This window comes from Halichoeres trimaculatus, unplaced genomic scaffold, assembly GCF_033239565.1.
Source record: "Halichoeres trimaculatus isolate MK-OKI-2021-1 unplaced genomic scaffold, fHalTri1.1 fHalTri1_scaffold_15, whole genome shotgun sequence".
In the NCBI taxonomy this organism is placed as follows: domain Eukaryota; kingdom Metazoa; phylum Chordata; class Actinopteri; order Labriformes; family Labridae; genus Halichoeres; species Halichoeres trimaculatus.
Window position 1 is genome coordinate 25,517,464 of NW_027437193.1, and position 16,625 is coordinate 25,534,088.

At 39.5% G+C, this 16,625-nt stretch overlaps 3 protein-coding genes and 4 non-coding genes across 7 annotated transcripts; 6 read left to right on the forward strand and 1 right to left on the reverse strand.

The window, feature by feature from the left end:
• Positions 1-321: 321 nt before the first annotated feature.
• dcun1d1 (DCN1, defective in cullin neddylation 1, domain containing 1 (S. cerevisiae)) lies at positions 322-4,059 on the reverse strand. Its single transcript, XM_074688798.1, has 7 exons — positions 3,989-4,059; positions 3,079-3,292; positions 2,726-2,894; positions 1,428-1,558; positions 1,257-1,339; positions 1,075-1,171; positions 322-947 (listed from the first exon to the last, which is right to left on the reverse strand). Exons 1-7 carry the CDS (start codon positions 4,019-4,021, stop codon positions 871-873), a joined length of 804 nt encoding a protein of 267 aa, XP_074544899.1. The 5' UTR covers positions 4,022-4,059; the 3' UTR covers positions 322-870.
• Positions 4,060-4,289: 230 nt separating this feature from the next.
• On the forward strand, positions 4,290-5,330 carry setd9 (SET domain containing 9). Its single transcript, XM_074689094.1, has one exon. The coding sequence runs from the start codon at positions 4,325-4,327 to the stop codon at positions 5,204-5,206; it is 882 nt and encodes a 293-aa protein (XP_074545195.1). The 5' UTR covers positions 4,290-4,324; the 3' UTR covers positions 5,207-5,330.
• A 933-nt stretch (positions 5,331-6,263) lies between these two features.
• eif4a2 (eukaryotic translation initiation factor 4A2) lies at positions 6,264-10,517 on the forward strand. The gene is made up of 11 exons (XM_074689416.1): positions 6,264-6,413; positions 7,298-7,355; positions 7,463-7,595; positions 7,848-7,987; positions 8,381-8,549; positions 8,643-8,752; positions 9,060-9,203; positions 9,554-9,691; positions 9,797-9,886; positions 10,148-10,227; positions 10,309-10,517. Exons 1-11 carry the CDS (start codon positions 6,382-6,384, stop codon positions 10,451-10,453), a joined length of 1,239 nt encoding a protein of 412 aa, XP_074545517.1. The 5' UTR covers positions 6,264-6,381; the 3' UTR covers positions 10,454-10,517.
• On the forward strand, positions 7,647-7,719 carry LOC141804955 (small nucleolar RNA SNORD2). The gene has a single exon (XR_012599676.1). It is a non-coding gene; the product is annotated as a small nucleolar RNA SNORD2 (small nucleolar RNA).
• On the forward strand, positions 8,221-8,294 carry LOC141804954 (small nucleolar RNA SNORD2). Its single transcript, XR_012599675.1, has one exon. It is a non-coding gene; the product is annotated as a small nucleolar RNA SNORD2 (small nucleolar RNA).
• On the forward strand, positions 8,799-8,980 carry LOC141804953 (small nucleolar RNA SNORA81). The gene has a single exon (XR_012599674.1). It is a non-coding gene; the product is annotated as a small nucleolar RNA SNORA81 (small nucleolar RNA).
• LOC141804952 (small nucleolar RNA SNORA81) lies at positions 9,244-9,427 on the forward strand. The gene has a single exon (XR_012599673.1). It is a non-coding gene; the product is annotated as a small nucleolar RNA SNORA81 (small nucleolar RNA).
• Positions 10,518-16,625: the final 6,108 nt, after the last annotated feature.

Genomic DNA, 16,625 nt, shown 5'->3' on the forward strand with positions numbered 1-16,625 from the left:
GACTTTAAATGAAGTGGAAATTTTGAGAAGAGAACACAAAATAAAAATTATAATAGTTCATCCAATTATAATTCATATTATCATCTCTCCAAAATTGCATAAAACTTGTGAATTTCCTCTAACAGCTCTTGCACTTGAATATGTTTTTTGACTCATTCATTATTAGAAGTGTTGTTTTACATTTAGATTTGATTTTAAAAAAATGCATACATCCCATATTCATGGATACTAACTTGATGAATTTGGCAGATTCAACATTTAAAAGATTTGATATAGCACCCATTTAAAGCTCAAGTGAGAGAGCTAACAGCTTTAAAGATACCAAATTGAAACATTTATTTTATCTTCATACATTTGTGTTTAATCAAAACAGCATTATGCTTAAAAAATTACAATCAATTTTTTTACTGACTTGTTGCACAAATGTATCATAAAACAATAACAAAACCCAGAAAGCACACAAGTATTAAAGTCAATATTAAAAGAACAACATCCCCTTGCAAACCCTTGTGTTTAGATTACAATTCAAAGGTATGTCTATCAACCTGTTTCTGAGTGGAGCCCAACCACATTAAGAACCATGTGGACCAAGATGGTGACTCCTCTCTATTTGGCTTGAGCGCACACAAAAAGCCTAATACTTTAGATAAAAGTTCCAAACCACCACAAGGTGACCAACAAAGAGATATGCCTTTTTATATATGTAAATACACACAAACATATATAAAGTCTCTGCTGTGTAAAATAGTTCAGTCCTGAGGATTGAAAAGGCAACATAGTTCTCAGCTCAGTGCGGTCCCCCTGTCCTCTCACAGCGCTCCCTCCCTCTGTAGAAACCTCACATGGATGTCCCTTCAGTGAGAGCCACCATTAAACTGCTGTGCTTTTAGTCCCAATGTGTGGCCGTGCAAACTCCACAAAGTCATCAATAAGGACGGGCCATGCTCCTGTTGCAAAAACGCACAAAAAAACAAAAAACTAAGGTAAACCCATGATTATGAAGCAGGGCATAGACAATAACTTGGTCTGAACTGGATCTGTTCTCTTCATGCATAGACAAGATGTCGTACAAACCTTCCTCATCATAGTTTGACATATCATCTGTGATCATTGTGCTGAAGTCTAGTAGGAGGTTCCAAGTGTCCTTAGGAATGGATCTTTTGTGATGCTCCTGGAAAAAATGTTCATACAACAGAATGAGAACAAATAGTAATTTTTCCTATTTAAAGTAAACTTATTTGCAATTATCAACTTACAACTAAAAATCTGTTCCACAAATCCAGGAACTTGAATCTTCCAGCCAGTACTAAATTCCAATATGCAATAGCCATTTCTAAATCTGTAGGAAACACAGTCATGGGTCAGTTCATCTTCAACAAATGAGAGAAAAAAAAAAACTTACATATCGACCATAGACGGATCCTTACCCAAACCTTTCTGTCCTGGATTCTTTGCAAAATTAAATGTAAACTGGTAAAAGTCCTTAAATTTCCCTTGGTCCTTTAACTCTTGCTCCATCTTCGGCAGCTGAGCTTTTAGCTTTTCTATACTGTCACAGCTGGACAAACAAAAAAGAGAAAAAGCAGAAGAGGTTAGATACTTTGGTAAAACAACAACAACAACAACAACAACAACAACAACAAAACACAATAAAGAAAGTGCCAGTTAACAGACAAACTCCATACCAGTCACAAAAATATCATATTCAGTCATTTCCACCATAAGTTTTTTCATTAAACTTTAAAGATCTAAAAAATTTACTATATGCCTTTCCTTCAAGCATTAAAACAAAAACTAAGAAAGACAGGTCTATAAAGATTTACACTGTGCATGTTGAGTGAAAAGTTGGATCGGTGCATCCCTGGTAATTATGTCTTCAAGGGCAAAGCAAGTGCTAATCTAAGAGTGAGTCAAGAATCAGGGAAAAGACAGTTCGTGTCATAAACTAAGCATTGACTAATAAATGAACATTGTATGAGGAGTTAAAATAAGTTCAAACAAAAATCTCAGAATATTTTCAGTGTGTTTAATAATCATTCTTATGGTTCTGAACTGCAATATTACCTGTAACTTCATTTTTAATTCAGGCAGTTATAACATGATAGTAACTCTGTGAGAGAATGTTACAAACCAGCATAAAAACAAACAAAAAGTTCTCAGTTTCTCTGTGACTAGTGTGAACAATTAGGCTGCCATTCAGCGGCAGCAACAGCTGAGGGAGGCAAAGGCACTGGAAACTGATGTCATGGTTGCTTCGTTTCTTAAAGACCTGTATTTCTCTAGTATATTTTTTTAATTTTGTATGAGTTTGACTTTGCCTAAAAGTAAAAAAGAAAAGTGCAGTAAACATAGCCATGTCTGTTAATCATGTTCAATAACGCAGCCCTTTCCACCTCTGAACCCTGGGAACGCTACCTCTGTTTTATGATCCATCTCACTTCTATGGTGTTCTCCAAATATCCTACTCCAGCTTAAATCAAACAGCCTGGTTTGATATTTTTAACCTCTTGAAATTTTTGTCTCACGCTGAAAAGAGAAACCCTAGTATCCAGTTTAAAAGTAATTACTCTGTTCTTTCAGCCAAATCTAAATAACTTCATTTGAGTATTGACTAAGACCAGTACTTTTACCTTCTACTGAAGTAAAACATCATCAGGGTATCTGTACATTTACATGAGCAGAACATTCAGTACTTTGTCCACCTCTGCTGAAAACACACACTCACCCCTGTTCTGCCATTCCATCCATGAATTCCTGTTTTGAGAACTCGCACTGTGTTGCTGCCCTGAACTTCCAGGCTATGAGGAGGACACTTATACTGGCCGGGTCCAGATTCAAGTCATCACAGAACAACTGGATCCCATCAATGCCGATCTTGTTGTCATCATGGGGATCTGAGTAAAGAAAGAAGAGTGATTTCATATAACAATTCATAAATATTTCAAATTAATAAAACCAAACACATTTCGCTTATTATGATACGGCTATTTTATTCATCCCTCTGCTCTGCAGTAAAGAGACTGTAAGTTGTTTGTCATGACTATAACAGTCCCTCAGTTTTTCACATTAGAGCCTTACCTCTGTATCTGTTGTACAGCTGCTCAAGCTTCTTCTTGTCTAAGGCCCCCTTTAAATTTGAAACATAGAGCTCTGGATTTTGGAAAAACTTGTCAGTGGCAACATCTAGTTTCCAATCATTCTGTGACAGACAGGTCAGTGCAGTCTTCTCATTGGACTGAGTGAAAATCATGAACTGACGAACTTTATCCTTCTGTGAGGACTTCAGCTTGTTCTAGACAAGGAAACAGAAAATACAAAACATATTATTAATAATGGCGATTAAACGTGTGACACGTGTTGTTGATGATGTTCAAGACACTTCATAACAAATACACCAAGGCAATAAAAAAACTGTCTGTGCCACAGTAGCTATTTATATGAGTTGCAATAAAATGGGATTGACCATGCCAGAGTGTATATCACTACAGACCACCAACAAGGCACAACCTTACGTTGTAACCTCAGTGATAGGTATGTAGGGTGGCAATGGACCATAAACAATGGTTAAACACATCCAGGTTGAGGCAACAAGAAAACTAGCATAACATGCTATTCTGACAGCAGTGACCGATTACAATTAGAAGACTGTCGGATTACAACGACGTTGGAGTAAAAGCTGAACAAGCACTGTAGTACTAAAATCTTGTCGACAACATTTCACAAATTACGCTACCGTAGTTTCTCAAGCTAATTGTGTTTGTCAGTTGGCTTCCAGCCTAGCAAGCTTAGCTTAACTGGCTAGTCTCAACCGTAAGCTAGTTAGCTAATGCTGATATCGGGGCTACGTTTGTTTTACAATATCAATGAAATACTAGAATGTAAGCGCATCCTGTAACCGTATTAATTGCCAAAGAGCAAATAGTGCACAGGTGAGAGAAGTGCTCGTGTTTTCATCACGACAGTTGAATTTTGAAAAGTAATCTCTCACCATGTTTGTCTTTGCCTGACTCTTTCCTCCCATCCAGGTGGCTAAATAGCGTCAAGATTTCAGGAGACGGGTAGGTCACATTTCCGGTTGAAGCATCCCTTTTTTAAAGTAAAATTATGAAACAAGCTGCCGTTGTGTCATAGACTGTGAAAATTATAATTTTATTTTCCTGTTGTCTTACATCTTAAAATAATGTTTTGAATTCTGAATACAATACTACATGGGGCTTTGTGACTTCGACTGCGATCTTAAAATGTTAACATGTCTTTTTTATTTTGAAGTCATTAGTCGGAAATGACGCAAAGAGTCGCAAAAAACCAAACTTCTTCGCGTTAGATGGGAAAAAGATCGCTCTGGATGTTAAGGGGCACCCTCAAAACTTTTCAGGAAAAATGGAAGTCATATAGACACAGGTTTGTGCCTTGGATTGCGCTAAACCTGTCTAAAAATGAGAAAACTTTGCGACAGGTGAAGGAGCGTTCAAAGGACAAACAGGTCCCTGATGAGGAGGTTTCCCAGACTCTACTGAAGCTCTTCACAGTCCTGCTCAGGAGTCACCTAGCTGACTATGGGGAGCTCCGAGCTGCCCATACTCATTTTCTCAGACAGGTAACAAGTGAAGAAAACATAAAAGGATGGATCCGAGTCAGTGGAGCAGATGCCATGTTACAGTGTATGGGGTTCTGTGTTGAGCGGAAACCAAGCACCGTGCCCTCTGCAGGAACTGGGGTGTTTGTCACCAAAGGATTTGTGCCCAAAGGAGCCACTGTTGCCATGTACCCCGGCACTGTTTATCAAGTCTTTGAGCCCATTCTCCTCCAGTCCATCAGGAATCCCTTTGTATTCAGGTGCATTGATGGTGTGCTGATTGATGGAAATGACAAAGGCATCTCCAAAATTGTCTACAAGTCGTGCAGTGGAAGGGACAGAGTAGGACCTTTCACAATGAGCGACACCAGCTGGCTGACAGATAGTCCACAAAACCCTCTTGCTGTTGGTCAGTATGTCAACAACTGCTCCAATGAATGGCCTGCTAATGTGTGCTACCAAGAGTACGATGTGCCTGACTTATTCCCCATTGAGCTACACCGCTATCTTCCCAATGTCAACTACAGACAGGACTCACGGAGACCTCTACGCTGTGTTGTCCTGGTGTCACTCAGAGACATTACAGCCGGGGAAGAGCTGTTTTCTAACTACTACACAGTTGTGCATTAGACTCCAAAATGTCCCTCTGATCTGCTTTGGTGTCATGAAATATACATATTCCCATTGTTGTGATACTGTTGTTGAAAAATCAAAGGAACTGTCAGTTCTTGGACGTTTCACTGTATACATGAAATAAAAATATTTCTGGAACAGTGAAGTTTCTTCCTGGAAAGTTTATTTGTTCTTGTTGCCAGGGATGAACAGCTCTTATTTAAAAATGATGCTTGGTATTGGAACATTCAAAAAGGCCAGTACTACCTAAACAGACATGATCAAGACATTTTCTTAATTTTGACATCAGTCAACATGATGCCTGGGTGTTAAAGTATCCCACAGTTAAAGGTTTTGTGTTTATGAGCAAGGCAACTATGGGCCAGTAGATGAGTTACCAGAAAACTTACAGCAAGTTTAGAAAAAGTAAAAAGATTTCCAGACTAAAGATGAGCCCTTTTTTATAGTGCTATATTATCATCAAATGCCATATTTTGTAAGAATTGGTCCCTATGATGTGTAAATGTGTACATAGGTTGATTTGGACCGAGAATGAGTAACTGAATTCTTAAAATAAAACATTCTTTTTTCTTTTGTTGATATTTTTAAACTGCATATATTTAGTCATCATACCCATTTGCACTAAATGAAAAATACAGTAGTGTGAAAATCTGCACAGGAGTGCTGTCAAAATGGTCACACAAATTGTAACAGTTCATTGAGAATAAATTCAAAAAACACCATAAAGGACACACGTGAGAGAAATGCGTGGTTAAGTGCAACTCGTTGTTCAACTGAGCATGAGTCCTTTTGTTGGCTTTATTTAAATATATATCAATGGCCTCATGCGAACCTTCTCCAAAAAAAAGAGGATTGCACAACCTTGTCACAAGCTTTTTGACCTGTCAGGGGCTCCGTAGCAGCCTGGGTACCATTTATTACTGCAATATCCTTCCGCTGATAAAAATAGTCTGGAATAATGTTATCTATTCTCTGTTATCTAAGTAATTTTTTTGTATTAATTCATTAAATGAGAGTTTAATATGATAATTTTATCAGCTCAGTCGCCATGGGCCATGTTATTCACCGAATTGGGCATTATGCTCATCCGGGGTTAAAGTAGTCCGGCCACATAAAGGCAATTGGCATCGCCATCAGCGATCTTTCCAGTCGCATGCTGAAGTTGGGAACGGATGATGTCTTGCGATTCTGCTGAGTACAACAGGTAAAACCATATTCTAAGTCTTTTAAGTGACACCCGGACGGGTTTAAGCGCATTTTTTAATAAGACGGTGGTTGGCACACGGTGTGTGGTTAAATTACAAATATTCATTCGGGCGAGCAGGCCTCAACGGCTGTCAGAGCGATGTGGTTGCTAATGTTAGCTTTTCAAACGTTAGCTTCATAGTTACACCGCAGTTCCAAAATGCCATTAACACGCGTGCGGTCCATAGTTCCAAGAGCCCCGGATGGCTTATATCAGTAACCGAGATTGATTGTGTCGTAATTTGTGTAGTTTTCTTTCATCATGGCCACGGGGTGCCAGAGTTTTGGGAACCATGGGACCTGGCGGTACCTCGGCCTAGTTCCCTGGAAACCGAAGCCCCCATCGGCAGCACAGGCCCAAATGCCCGACATATTGGTTTACGTTTGTAGATTAGAACTCCATGTCAAAATATGTAGAGAGAGTACAGACGAGTTTGTCGTTTTTGGTAGACAGAGTGTATGAAATATGGGCACATTAACTGGTGTAGCACCTTTCATGGTTACATAATCGGTAGTTTTAGGATGGGAAGGTGATCACCGTCTGCTTGTGAAATCCAACACGTGCGTTCAGCGACAGCCCTGACTGTGTAATGAGACACTTTGGGCGTTACCCGGTGCACGGAAGACACGTCTACGTTGCATTTGATGTGGTTCGTACGTGTTAAACCCGAAAAGTTGGTAGGGATTGGGCATTGTTTTACAGGGGCATGTCCCGACACGTGGTAATTGTGACTGATCAAGGATGCTGCCTGTTGTAGGTAGCGCTGCCTCATAATGTCCATACTTTTAATTTTCAAATGAAACTTGACAGGAAATCTCACCCTATGTAACCCTTTTTAACAGCTCAAAAGATAGAGGCCATGGAGGCCCAGATGGAATGGAGCCTGATGGTGTCATCGAGGTAAGTTCAAGACTGGCATACGTCGTGTTTTTACAAATGGTTAAAAATATGTTTGCCTGTTTGGACACATTTCCACTCACTACTTCCATATGGTGTTTCTATTACAGAGCAACTGGAGTGAGATTACAGACAACTTTGATGACATGAACTTGAAGGAGACCCTCCTTAGGGGTATATACGCATATGGTTTTGAAAAACCGTCGGCCATTCAACAAAGGGCTATCATCCCTTGCATCAAAGGTACATAAACTAAATGAATCTTAACTCATAATAAAAGTTGATGAGAAGTTTGGGTGAAGTGATGCTTAACCATCTTTCGGGACTTACACAACAATGGTGATACCTTTTTTTCAACTGATCACTCAAAGCAGTTAACCTGATGTATCTGAGTCTTAACTTGGATGTTCATTTAACTTGCACTGGCCATATTAGATTGTTTATGCATATCTAGAAATGCTATCACATGGTATTTAACATTTTTTTTGCTGTTAGGCTATGATGTCATTGCCCAAGCCCAGTCAGGCACTGGCAAGACGGCCACGTTTGCCATCTCTATCTTGCAGCAGCTGGACATTGAGCATAAGGAGACTCAAGCTCTGGTGTTGGCCCCAACCAGAGAGCTGGCTCAGCAGGTATGCTGTTCTGAGGTCACAGTAACCTCAAGAGTGTCTCAGACCTAGACAGCACATTGAGGACACTGATTCAAGTACAAAGGTACCGTCTTTTTAAAACCTGCCCAAATTCTAATAATTTGAAACAAAAGCATCCTCTTACGACTGGTGTAGTCTGTGTCCATGGCTACATTGGTCTAAAAGGTGATCTGGCTGTATTGAATTGAAATCTTTGTAAATTTGTGTGAAAGGCAGAGTGATGTGATGGCATACCATCTTTCGGGACTGACTTTTGTCATGGAGAGTTCTATAACTTTACTGATCACTCTCATTTTCATTGAACTGTCTTGTCGCTGTGTTTGCATTATCTGAACAAGTACATTTTCTGCTCTTGTTTTTCCCCGTCTCTCGTAGATCCAGAAGGTCATTCTGGCTCTGGGTGACTACATGGGAGCAGCCTGCCATGCCTGCATTGGTGGCACTAACCTCCGTTCAGAAATACAGAAGCTTGAAGCTGAGTCTCCTTTCATAGTGGTGGGCACACCAGGACGTGTGTACGACATGCTGAGCAGAGGACATCTGAGTAAGTCAGACAAGTTAGTTTGAAGACAGGTCCTAAAAGGAGTATGATTCTGCTTGACAATTGTGGAGGTTTTATACCTGATTTTGTCCACAGGTGCAAAATACATCAAGATGTTCGTTCTGGATGAGGCTGACGAGATGTTGAGTCGGGGGTTTAAGGATCAGATCTATGAGATCTTCCAGAAACTGAGCACCAACATTCAGGTAAGTTTCAGTCTAAATTCTGAACGTCAACACATTTGACATGACACCCTTCTACAGTAACAGCAATCTGCTAAAATTGTGTGATTCAGATTAATCTGGTTCATGCAATAATGCTAGCAGATTATTGTGTGGAAGGAGATAAACTTTGCATTGCACTGAAAATGAGATGTGGTCGAACCTCTTTCTTAATGTTCATTGGCCTCTGTCTCAAGGTGCAGTGCCACATGCTTATTTGGCCCTACAAAAAAAATGCAGAATTAATGGTTTGATCTCTTGGATCTCATAGTTGCATGTTATGTGTCTTTAGGTGGTCCTCCTTTCGGCCACTATGCCTGCTGAGGTGTTGGAGGTGACCAAGAAGTTCATGAGGGAGCCAATCCGCATCCTGGTGAAGAAAGAAGAGCTTACCCTTGAGGGTATCAAGCAATTCTACATTAATGTGGAGCGAGAGGTGGGTTCGAGTCACTATTCAACACTTAAATTATAGTTGTCCCTTCTCTTTAAAGCACCCTGCTAAAACTGCAAGAGCCAGGCCTCTCAGGTTTGGCTCATGTGGCCGTGTAAGCATGGGTACACCAGGGAAGGAGACTAAAGGCACAGTATCTGAAATGAGGCTGGGAGGGACCTCTTTCCTAATGTCCAGTGTCCTTTGTCTCAGGGTTCTGTGTTACAGTTGCTCTTTTTTTTTGTAACTGTTGAGTAAAATGTTAAAGTATCCTTGCTTTAGGCCTTTATTTGGAGTCGATAGGTCAACCCATGATGCATTTCTGCATATAGTAATTTGTTACTGTTTTGTTCCAGGAGTGGAAACTGGACACCCTGTGTGACCTGTATGAAACACTGACAATCACCCAGGCTGTGATCTTCCTCAACACCAGGAGAAAAGTTGACTGGTTGACTGAGAAGATGCATGCCAGGGACTTCACCGTCTCTGCTCTGGTAAGATCCGCTCTGTGCTATCAGTGTGAAGAATGTTCAAAGAAAAAACTGGTTTGAAACTGTCAGCATTGCACATTTTCCCAACTAATAGTTCTGTCCTTGCAGCACGGTGACATGGATCAGAAGGAGCGTGATGTGATTATGAGGGAGTTTAGGTCTGGATCGAGCAGAGTGCTGATCACTACAGATTTGCTGGTTAGTATGAGCATTGGTGTGTTGTGTGAAAATCTTTGTCCATAAAGAAAAGTTTGAAACCCAAAATGAACTAAAACTCTGCAACAGTCCTGAAATGACCAAGCAGTTAAACATTTTGGGAGATTTGGGCTCGTTCTCCACAATGGGTTCTTCAATATAGGAATCTATTACTTTTAACCGAGCAACACTTAAGAAAGGATGTTGTTTTATTTCCATTGCTTTTCCATAATTTTTTTTGAAGAAAGTTTTCCGTTTCCACAGGCTCGTGGCATTGATGTCCAGCAGGTTTCACTGGTCATTAACTATGACCTGCCTACAAACAGAGAGAACTACATTCACAGGTAAGTTTTATGACACTGTGCGTCAACACTTGCACAAAAGTAATCTCAAGAGTCTAACATTCCTGATCTGCCCTGTTGTAGAATCGGTCGTGGTGGCCGTTTTGGCAGAAAAGGAGTTGCTATCAACTTCGTCACTGAGGACGACAAGAGGATTCTTCGGGACATCGAGACGTTTTACAATACAACCGTGGAGGAGATGCCTATGAATGTGGCTGATTTGATTTGAGCCCTGAGATTTATCTTTTTTTTAAACGCAGTGATAGCGATCGTCCACTTGCATTGTGCTTATATTATTCGAGGGGGAAAAAAACTTCTAAATGCTAAACCTTGGATCAGAATTTTGGTATGTGTTAAAAGCGAGGTGACTTTTATGGTGGTCCCTCTCGGACAGTTGTAGATTCTAACCTTGACAGACGGCTGGTTGGAGCTACAAAGCCATGGGGTCTGTAAACATGAAGGTCCTTATCAGGTATTTCTTTCCATGTTCAATTAAGATGTGTGTATTTGATGTTCTCCACCATTTAGTAACTTACTTGTGGACTAAAAGGTATAAGTGCTGTATAAAGTCTGCAAATTATGTTATGCTAACATATGTGCGATGTATTGTGGGCCTTGCTTATTAGAGGCACTTGTCATGTTGAAGTGTAGATTCACTTGCTTCTTTGTTATCTTTTGTGAATGTTTTAATTTAACTGTACCATATATTTTTTTATCCCACATGCACTATCAGAATTCCTCACTGGTTGGCCATACTTTGCTGATGTGGTTTTAACCCTAACAGAGTATATTGCTATATTGCCCCTTGACTACTTTTCAGATTTCTTCCTCCCGGAATTGTATGAATGTCTTAATAAACTCAAATTACTGTAAGTAAACTTTCTGTATGGCCTGTCGGAGTATGCGTGTCAGAGTCTGTGCTTAATTTATTCACTCTTTTCATAGTAGCCTTTTTGAAATTCATATTAGACATAGTAAGAGTAGCCAGCAATGACACCACCTACATTCATTTAAACATGGCTGCTGCCTGAGAACTAGTGAAGGAATGTCACAGCACCACCTGGTGGTGTACGAACTCACACCATACTCGAACACTTCTGAGCTGTATGAAATTGAGGGACAGAGTAATTTCGAGTTTATGCTCCCAACATTGAAAAAAGAACTTTAAAATCAAAAATATGACTCAAAAATGTAAAAAGTATCTTTGCTCAGTTTATAATACAAGAAAGGTTAGCATTTTATCTTCTGAGTTCAATCATATTGGATTAGAAATCAGGCTGTGAGGTTTGCCCTCTGATGCTACATAACTCCATCAATGAAAGCTTCTTTTTTTTTTAAGTAGCTGAAGCTGCGTACAGATAACACCTGTGATACCTCCTAGTATGGAAAAACACATACACTGTTGACATGTAGCTGTGTCGAAAGGTCACTGAAAAATAAGAAACTTATCTGTCAGGTTAATCGTGTTTCCATTCAGGCCGGCCTACTCCTGTGTGGCTGTGGCGGTTTCTCACAGACACACACGTGTCTACAAATGTTGAACGCCGTTAAAGTAATTGGTTTGTGGTTATGAGAGGATGTTTGTGCCCTGATGTTAAACGGTGTTATTACATATCTTACAGCCAGATCACACGCAAAGGTCTATCATCGTTAAATTGAGAGAGATAAATATATGTCAAAGAAAGTAAAGGAAGCATTGGATTCTGCAGGAGTAATTTTGCTTACAGCCTCCCTGAAATCCTCCGTCAGCTTATTTGAACTAAGCCTGTGTCATGTGATTTCAGAGGATGCTAAGGCGCTGTATGTCACCACAGAAAAGTTCAACTTCTGAGAAGTATATTTTTTCATAGGCTACACTTTGTCCCAGCTCTTTTAGGATGAATTACTGTCTGTGTCATGGGATGTAGGTTTGTGGTGCAGCTGAAGTTTCAATGGAGCCCAGATTAGTTTGACAGTGCCTTGTGCTCAGCTGTATTTTTGGGCTAGGTGTTTTTCATCCTCATTTTGTCAATTACCCACAGATTTTCTTTTGAGTCCAGGTTGGCTGACCAATCAAGCAATGTGATGTCATAGTCAGTAAACTGTTGGATGGGCGTAAAAAAAAAAAAAATCTTAATCTTCAATGATTTAGTGAGTTTGAAACAAGCAATTTGAAAATCTATATCTTCTGTTGCCAAAGGGAGAATAATTGAAAGAACCTTACACTGAATTTTGTGTTAACTTTATAATGACTTTACGACTAAAAAGCTAAGTTTCATCCAATGAGTGGTCAAAGATTTCTGGAAAATTCCTTCTATCTCTCTCTATTGTGAAGAGTAGGAGGAGACTGGGTGTCATGATTGATGACCAGTTGACCTTCAAGGTTCATGTGGCCTTGATTGCTTCATCTTGTCAATATGCCCTCAATAACATCAGGAGGATCAGACCCTACCTTACACAACAGACCACGCAGCTTCTGGTACAGGCCCATGTGATTTCACACATTGACTACTGCAACTCCCAATCAAATCCAAAGCTCTTCTTCTGGCTTACAAAGGAGCTACAACAGCGACAAGAACCCTACACTCCATCTCACCCTCTATACTCTGCCTGTCATAGACACCTGGTGCTCCCAGCCCAGCATGGCTCTAAATCTCTAGCCAGACTCTTCTCGTCTGTTTTCCCAAATGGTTGAAAGAATTACTGAACTCCATACAAACCACAGAGTTCTTTTCTGAATTTAAGAGATGTCTGAAGACTCAGCGGTTCAGGGAACACTTCAGGCACTTATCTTGACCCTTCTCCCTTTTGTCCTCAGGGGTAGAATGAGTCAGAAGGTTAGGATCAACTTTTAGTGAATTAGACCACTGATTGTTGAATGTTGAGCGATATTGTTGATGTTGAAAAATTGATTGTGGCTACACTATTTTTGATGTAAAATAAAAAATAAACACTTCTTCTGGCACTAGATGGCAGCACCTGCGGCCAAACAAACTTGAAGCACTTCATCACACTTACTACAAGTTTTTTTCCTCCCCATAAATTCTTGCTTGTGTTGTGTGTCACTATAGACAAAACCAACATTGTAGAACTGTAGAGACCAGTGTCATGAGCATGAAACAGCCAGCAGGTTGCTAGGTCAGCTAGCACACAGACTGTCTATGGGGGAATAGTGAGCATGTCTTTATTCATAAGTGAAAATGTGGAAAGAAAATGTATACCAGTTTGAGACAGGAAGTTTTAGTTCACACACTCAAAAAAGTTCCCTTAACTTTATTCTTCCTGTCTGTTAGCCAAGCTAAGCTAGCAACCCTTGGCTATTGCTCTTGAACTTAGAATTAAGAGTTGAAACTAAAAAAAAGACTTGTTCAATTTGATAAATAAATGTCTTGAAAGTCCATCTACTCTTTACAGTCATCTTTCACCACCTTCCAGTTAAACTGTGTCAGCATTTTTGCTTTGGTTGAGTAAATGCTATTTTGCAACACATATGTCACAGCAGATCACAGTATTATGAGCAAGCTGCTATTGAGCAAGCTCTTCCCTTTTAAAGACAGAAATAAAGAAAGGAGGGATCCACTGTGAGTGAATGAGTGAGACTGTCTCTATAAAGAAGTAATGTATCAAATCAGCTTGGCCATTAACAGACAGACTGCATCGACATTTAACATGGCAGTGCAGTCAGCACAATTATCTTGCTAGGCCAACTCTCAGGAAGTGACTAAAGATGAGTTTCACTGTTCCGGTGATCAAATTTAGCAGCTGACATCTCATCAGTTATCTCTTCTCTCTAAATATAAACTTATTTTTGTCTGTGTAAAATCTGTTTTAACAGCCCAAACAATTAAATTTTACACTGACAGGGTCAGCAGACCAGTACACAGAAGAGAGCAGTTCACGGTGTATTTTTGGCTTCTGTTGGTCTTTTGTGTGAATTATTCTTCCTTATGTGTTTCCTTGGAAACAGAGCAGCTGTTTAGGGAACAGCTAATCTAGGCGACACAACATTTCAGGACAAGGTGCCGAAAATAAACATAGATCATTCACGGTGAGGTTGAGGGAGGAGAGGGAAACCCTTCTCTGACCTTTAACTGAAAGACAACAGGATGACTGCTAAGGTTTTAAGGATGATCAAACATTTTGTTGACTGAGGTATTAAATTGAGCATGTTTTTTTTCCCTGACTGTCATAACTGTATTGTACTGACTGTATTCTTCCAGTCTGTACTTCACAGTCACAAAACAAAAAGTAGCTACCAGCTTCGTTAGTGTGTGACATTTAATTCATGCTGCAGAGCGCTGACACAGAACCAGCCTCAGTTATTACCGTCAGGACTGTGCCAGATGCCTCGATGGATCAGACACTCTGATTACTCTGTAGCTGGTGCTGGGTATTTTTGGCTCTGCGTATCACATGTCTGATGGAAAACACTTGAATGAAAATCATAGTAAGAATCATTCCTGTACACACACACAAGCAAAATTCACACCATTGTAGCCCATATAAAGATGTGTTTATGTACATCGAGTGTATGTGTGTGTGCTGTACTGAAAGATGTTTGCACTCCCTCACTAATGAGGGCTGTTTAGCCCCCCTCACCTGCTTTGCTCTGCAAACTGTTGCTATGGAGAGGCGAGGCAAACACTTGGAGGGAGCAGACGTCTAGTGGTTTATGTCTTCTGCACATGGATGCATGTGCATGATGCATAGGTCTGAACTAAACTCTGTCTGACAAATGTAGGAAGGTGTGATAGTCTGCTGCTGAATGTGCACAGGGGCCAGTGCTCCCTGCTCAAAGTGAGACACCATCCCTGAGATGTGTTACGAAGGATCATTTTTTAATGTAAAATCTTGTTTGACCCTTTAGTAAATGGTAGGTTAACACTTAATTTTAGAGGTCTGCAAATTTCATCGCACTTAGCTTACAGATTCTGTTTTGCAGTGCGCCTGTACTCACAGTCTATCACAATCAGGTAAGGCCAATTTCCAACCCCACTCTTGGTGAATATCACATCTGAAGCCTTCAGTTGTATCATGTAAAACATTATAGGCCTAATCATAAAGGTTTATCATTTTACATGTGATCTCAATTATGCATATCAACAAACTGGGTACTAAAGAACTTGGTTATATCAAATAACAAATTGCTAACTATCAACTGCTTATTGGGAAATTGAATTATTCATTAACATTTCAAAGGTAATTATCAGAGGAAACAATGAACCTAACTTCTGTTTTCAAGAACTAAGCAGCTATTTATCACCTGCTTCTCTGGAAATAACAGAAACGTTGGGTTACTTCTAAAAACATTTTGTGGTGGGTTGTGGTTTAATTTCAAATAAATTATTTGCTACTCGTCACCTTCTCACCTTGCAATTTGGAGTAAATTTCAAAGAAACAGGAAAAAAAAACAGCAACCTACCAATTGTGACTTGCGACAATAAATTTGCACATTATTTTAAAGGAGTTATGTGCTAATTTGAAAGAAATAAGAAAAAAACTTCGTCGGATTATTACCGAAGTGTGATGGAAATTTGCGGACCTCTAAAGTAAAGTGTTACAATGGTAGTAATGTTTCAAACATGCTCTTCTTACTCTGCTCATTGTGTTTTGAGATCTGTGGCTGTGTTCTTTGTTCTTAAGTGACATTTCCTTAAAAACAAACTGAAACAAGAAGCTGAAAACTCAACTTTATTGAGTGCCCTGAGGTAAAAACTTTTTTCTAATTTAAAAAAACAAAAAAAAAACAAACAAGCCCTTTCCTTTTTTATGACTGGTACATGAGATTTAAGTGATCAAATGTATTGCACCGGTAGACTCTTAGACAAACAGGCAGAGCTACAGGAGCCGTTTCCCTCCATAATTTTGAGTGTAGACCAACAAGCAACATCATTGTTCAAAATAAAACAGATTTTGCTGATTTTTGTCGCTAAAGTAGCTTTCCCTCCCTGTTGGTCTTGGAGCTAAGTGAAGACTTCTCTGACATAAACATCTGTTTCACTGTTCTAAATCCCCAACTCTGGTAAAAAGGTGACTCTATATTATTACAGAGATAATCCAAAGTGGCATTTATTTTTTGAGTTAGGTTGGTAAAGATCAGAGTATTGAATTCCTCATTAAAAAAAACAGAGGAGTGTATTTAAAGAAAGTCCACACAAAGAGATTATGTGTTGCTTTGCAGAAGTGATGCTGTTTAAAGCTTTGCCACTGAAATGTTCATACCAAGATTTGTGCTCACACAGAGTAGGTCTTGATAAATTAACGGCAACCCTATGACGAACCGTGAGTTTGTTTCATGATCGAGTGTTTCTCAGCCAACAAAGTGATTAATTAACAATAGTTTCAAAGTATTTCACTTGAGAGGTTTTATTTCTTTAAAAAACCCAAAACATTTCATTACAAAAATGTACCTTTAAACACAA

Excerpts from the sequence above, each read along its gene's own strand:
- eif4a2 (XM_074689416.1), top strand. The coding sequence starts at position 6,382 with ATGATGTCTTGCGATTCTGCTGAGTACAACAG. Across the intron at positions 8,550-8,642 it reads GCTGAGCAGAGGACATCTGA|GTGCAAAATACATCAAGATG; the intron begins GTAAGTCAGACA and ends TTTTGTCCACAG. Across the intron at positions 9,692-9,796 it reads ACTTCACCGTCTCTGCTCTG|CACGGTGACATGGATCAGAA; the intron begins GTAAGATCCGCT and ends CTGTCCTTGCAG.
- setd9 (XM_074689094.1), top strand. The coding sequence starts at position 4,325 with ATGGGAAAAAGATCGCTCTGGATGTTAAGGGGCACCCTCAAAACTTTT.
- dcun1d1 (XM_074688798.1), bottom strand. The coding sequence starts at position 4,021 with ATGGGAGGAAAGAGTCAGGCAAAGACAAACATG. Across the intron at positions 3,293-3,988 it reads GTCAGGCAAAGACAAACATG|AACAAGCTGAAGTCCTCACA; the intron begins GTGAGAGATTAC and ends TTCCTTGTCTAG. Across the intron at positions 2,895-3,078 it reads GCTGTACAACAGATACAGAG|ATCCCCATGATGACAACAAG; the intron begins GTAAGGCTCTAA and ends TTCTTTACTCAG.